The following is a 3,927-nucleotide window of genomic DNA, read 5'->3' as shown; positions in this document are numbered from 1 at the left end:
ACTAATCCGCCTAAATGGAAATTTACTTTTGTTTTAGGTGGTGTGTTTATTAGTGGAATTTGTTTTGACAATTTGTAACAAAATCTCTGACCTTCTAACTGCTCTATTCTTTATCATTTTCGTTGGTTGTATGTAAAGTAAGAAGTTAGTTATTAGTCTGATATGTTGTTTCTGCAGGTTATTTCCTTACTCTGTTATCTCATGTAAAACAAAAATGATAGAGGGCCCATTTTGGTGGTTGTCCCATCCTCGGTTCTGCCTGGGTGGGAGTCAGAAATTAGCTTTTGGGCCCCAAGCATGAACAAAATTGTCTACTCTGGGCCTCCTGAGGAGCGCCAAAAATTATTCAAGTATGCTATCTAAACTGGTAGTTGTTTGGACCCTCAGTTCAATTAAATTCTTAATTATTAGAGCCTTGTTTGAATCACTGGGAGAAAATTATTCAGCAAAAATTCAATGTTCTTTTGACAACATATGAGCATCTCATGAACAAACATGATAGACCAAAACTGAGCAAAATACAGTGGCATTATATTATAATTGATGAAGGTCATCGCATTAAGAATGCTTCTTGCAAGTTAAATGCAGACTTGAAGCATTATCGTAGCTCTCACAGATTGCTTTTGACTGGAACTCCTTTGCAGGTTTGACTATGATTTTAGATCTTCATTGCAGTTTGGTCGTTTTTAGTATTTTTTTTTTGTTTTATGCTTTTTAGTTATGTGGATGCTTTATCCTATACTTTAAGAACTGTAATTGAATACACTAAGTATCTTTGTAATAAATCATGGTTTACCATCTCATTTTGCAGAACAATCTTGAGGAATTGTGGGCACTTCTCAACTTTCTAAATTGCTATACTCAATAACTTAGATTATTCGTGTAAATATTATAGATTTTGTGATCATAATTATATTAAAAAAATTGAGCAACAAGTGTTTCGTGTCTAACCAACGTACAAAAGTACCTGTTTTGACTCGAACCCATTTTGACATGTTATTCACCTGTCCATCTTGTCACCTATAAGTTCTTTTTTTTTGTTGAACTGGTAAATCTTATTAGGCTGACGATGTCATCTTTTAGGGCCGGTTCGAGATAATTTCTTTATTGGGCTTGTTCTTGCTGACAGACAGTGACGGTAACCAAAGCAGCAGGTCAAGTGGATTGAGCGTTTCCCTTGCAGGTTCAGACGGTCGGGTTTTGGGCGGTGGAGTTGCTGGGTCACTGGTTGCAGCAACACCCGTACAGGTCCCTCTCTCTCTCTCTCTATGTTACACATTGGGGTGTGAATTTCTGACACGATGCGAACCTGACACGAAATTCTGTTTAAAAACAATTTTACAAAAGTTTTGAAGTTAATTTGGTATTTGTAATACACGAGCTTCTGTTTCCCAGGTATATACCGACTAGTTTTACGACCCGTGTTTGATATTTATTAGCTCCATTTATGAGTTTTATTATTTTTGATGTTGCAAAAACAGATTCCAGATATCAGCTCCGTTACGGTGGAAATGACTCTTCAGTTTCTTCGTTACCCCATCACTTTGGTATGTTATATATATACACGATATATTTAACGGGTCAAACGTGTAAAACCAAAAAGTCTCGGGTCAAATGGGCGAATGAGTCAATAGTTGGCGAACTGGTAAAGCATTCAGCATATTGAAATAATAATATTTAGCATACTGTTTAAATTTACTCCATCTAGAGGTGTAACTTCTAATTAGCGGGTTTTAATTGATTAAAAAACTACATCAGCTAGTACAAAAAAAATAGAGACTGCATGCTTAAAGAATCTACTTTGGGCATCTTTTGACCCTATTGACCCATTCACCATATTTTTAGCAATGTTTTACTTCATCAATTGACCTGTCTAAGATAGAAGATAACTGAATTCGACTTATTATAAACTGAAGGGTAAACATTCTCATCATGAACTCTCTTGTTGTTAGGTGATGGCAATTCCGACAATCAGGGGTATTGAAAAAACCACCCAATCTTTTGGTTGAAGAGCTTAAAGTGATGTCAAAAGAAGTAAGTTTGCCTTTTATTAACTGCTCTTACATCTTTGATAGCTATGGTTATCAGATCTAATCAATTTAACATGAATTGTGAAATTTCAGGTTGAGTATAGTCTCAGTTGGCTAACGTAGCGACAATAAGTAGTAAGTGCTAGGAACTATAAAGTGGAAGTATGACTACTAAGAAAACGTTAACACGATGGTTATTTAACTCGCATGAAGATTGTGAAAGAGATTCATGAACACAATGAAGTTTTGAGTTTTTATTCATACACTTGTTAGTTTCTTTGGGTTAGATGTTTGATCATTAGACTTAGATCGACACTTATTAGACATTTGGAATCTTTGGAAGATCGATTGAACTTTTAATTGAAGTGATTATTTTATGATTTCTACATTTTACAGTTTTGTTTTTATTTTTAATGTTAATAAATGATAATTGTAATTAATTAAAATTAATATGATAAACGTCAATGGCATTTAATTTGATGTGATTTTTGTGGCAAAAAATATGTGCCACTAAAAGCTCAAAAGTTTGTACTGGCAGATAAAAAAGTGCCACAAAAAGCCTAAAACCTTTGTGCGACACATTGAAAAAGTGCTACTAAAAGGCTTTAGCGTCAGCGCTTCTTGTGGCGCTTTTTTTGTGTGTCGCCCATTCTTACAAGGTTCTTTAGCGGCACTTTCTTGTTTTTCTGTGGCACTTTTTGCATGCCACTAGATGGCATTTTTTTTTGTAGTGAATGTTTGGAATTCAATTCGACAGTGTAATCCTCTGTTTGGATTTAATCAGGGTTTTATTTAGGGAAAAAGTGATTGCTGATGTGGCAGCGGTTATTTTGATCTGAAGGCTAAAAACTGACCACGTGTCAAACATCTGATGGAATGGAAAATGATGGAAGACAGTTGTTTTAACAACTACTGATGGATCAAGCATCAGTAGTTACAACGATAATAAAATGAAACAATGTACGCAACAGTGGATGAAACAAAGATTTTAAACATCAGTGTTTTGGAGAACAGAGGTTGACACTTTAGCAGTGGACAGACTTTAGAGACCAGATGTTAAGGCACAACAGCATTTTAGATACAACAGTGGAAAAAAATGAGAATCATTTTTAACAACTGTTTGTGCAGCAGTGTTTTGACTTTTGACAAAAACTTTTAGCACCTATTTGTTCAGATGTAGAAAATGATTTGTTCTTGTAAGAGCACAATCTCTTGTCTATCATCTGTTGAGTATCAGAAATGCTATTCTTAACAATACACATTTTAGATGTATAATATCAAGATTAAATTGTCAGCAGTTATCTTCAGAAATTTTGTTCAAGGTTTTGCCATCTGTCTATTATTTCAGACAGTGGTTTAGCATCCCAGATGATGAGTCCTTTTTACTACTAAACAACTCATTTTGCTTCTAATTACTTGAACTAGAACATGAGTGTCTCTGTAGTTCAGAATTAATTTGCAATCAATTTTTAATCTATTACTACCAAACTTGAGTTTAACATGACCTTGATATGTGTGTCATTTCCTTTTGACCAGTTTTAGGAATAGTAATTACACACAAAAATAAGGTAATTACATCCAGAGCAGATATGAACTTTTACTATAAAAAAATGAGTAAAAGATCATAACATATTTTTAAAAAAGATACATCTGGTTTTTATTTTAGAGGAAAACACCTTAACAAAAATCAAAGGAAGTTTTGAAAATAATCAAAAGGATCCGACAATTTTCCAGTAAATTCATGATCATATTATTCTCAAGTTATTTTGACCATTGTTTGGGTCATTTTCTTGTCAATTGATTGAAATTTTCTTTTAAGCATAATCACTGGAGATGCCATTGCTACCAGAACAATTTCTGCATTAATGAATGCACACAATTGCATGATGATGACCAC

At 34.0% G+C, this 3,927-nt stretch overlaps 1 protein-coding gene across 1 annotated transcript; it reads left to right on the top strand.

Moving 5' to 3' along the window:
• The first annotated feature begins 215 nt into the window (after window positions 1-215).
• LOC118483991 (chromatin structure-remodeling complex protein SYD-like) lies at window positions 216-868 on the top strand. Its single transcript, XM_035979830.1, has 3 exons — window positions 216-350; window positions 431-644; window positions 812-868. The coding sequence occupies exons 1-3, from the start codon at window positions 298-300 to the stop codon at window positions 866-868; spliced, it is 324 nt and encodes a 107-aa protein (XP_035835723.1). The 5' UTR covers window positions 216-297.
• Window positions 869-3,927: the final 3,059 nt, after the last annotated feature.

Source organism: Helianthus annuus, chromosome 11 (genome assembly GCF_002127325.2).
Source record: "Helianthus annuus cultivar XRQ/B chromosome 11, HanXRQr2.0-SUNRISE, whole genome shotgun sequence".
Taxonomy (NCBI): domain Eukaryota; kingdom Viridiplantae; phylum Streptophyta; class Magnoliopsida; order Asterales; family Asteraceae; genus Helianthus; species Helianthus annuus.
The sequence above is the reverse complement of the archived record's forward strand: the minus strand, read 5'-3'. Positions and strand labels throughout refer to the sequence as shown.

Bases quoted from the DNA above. Each gene is read 5' to 3' on its own strand.
- LOC118483991 (XM_035979830.1), top strand. From the start codon at position 298: ATGAACAAAATTGTCTACTCTGGGCCTCCTGAGGAGCGCCAAAAATTA. The intron at 351-430 runs GTATGCTATCTA...TTTGAATCACTG, and splicing joins GAGCGCCAAAAATTATTCAA to GGAGAAAATTATTCAGCAAA. The intron at 645-811 runs GTTTGACTATGA...CTCATTTTGCAG, and splicing joins TGACTGGAACTCCTTTGCAG to AACAATCTTGAGGAATTGTG.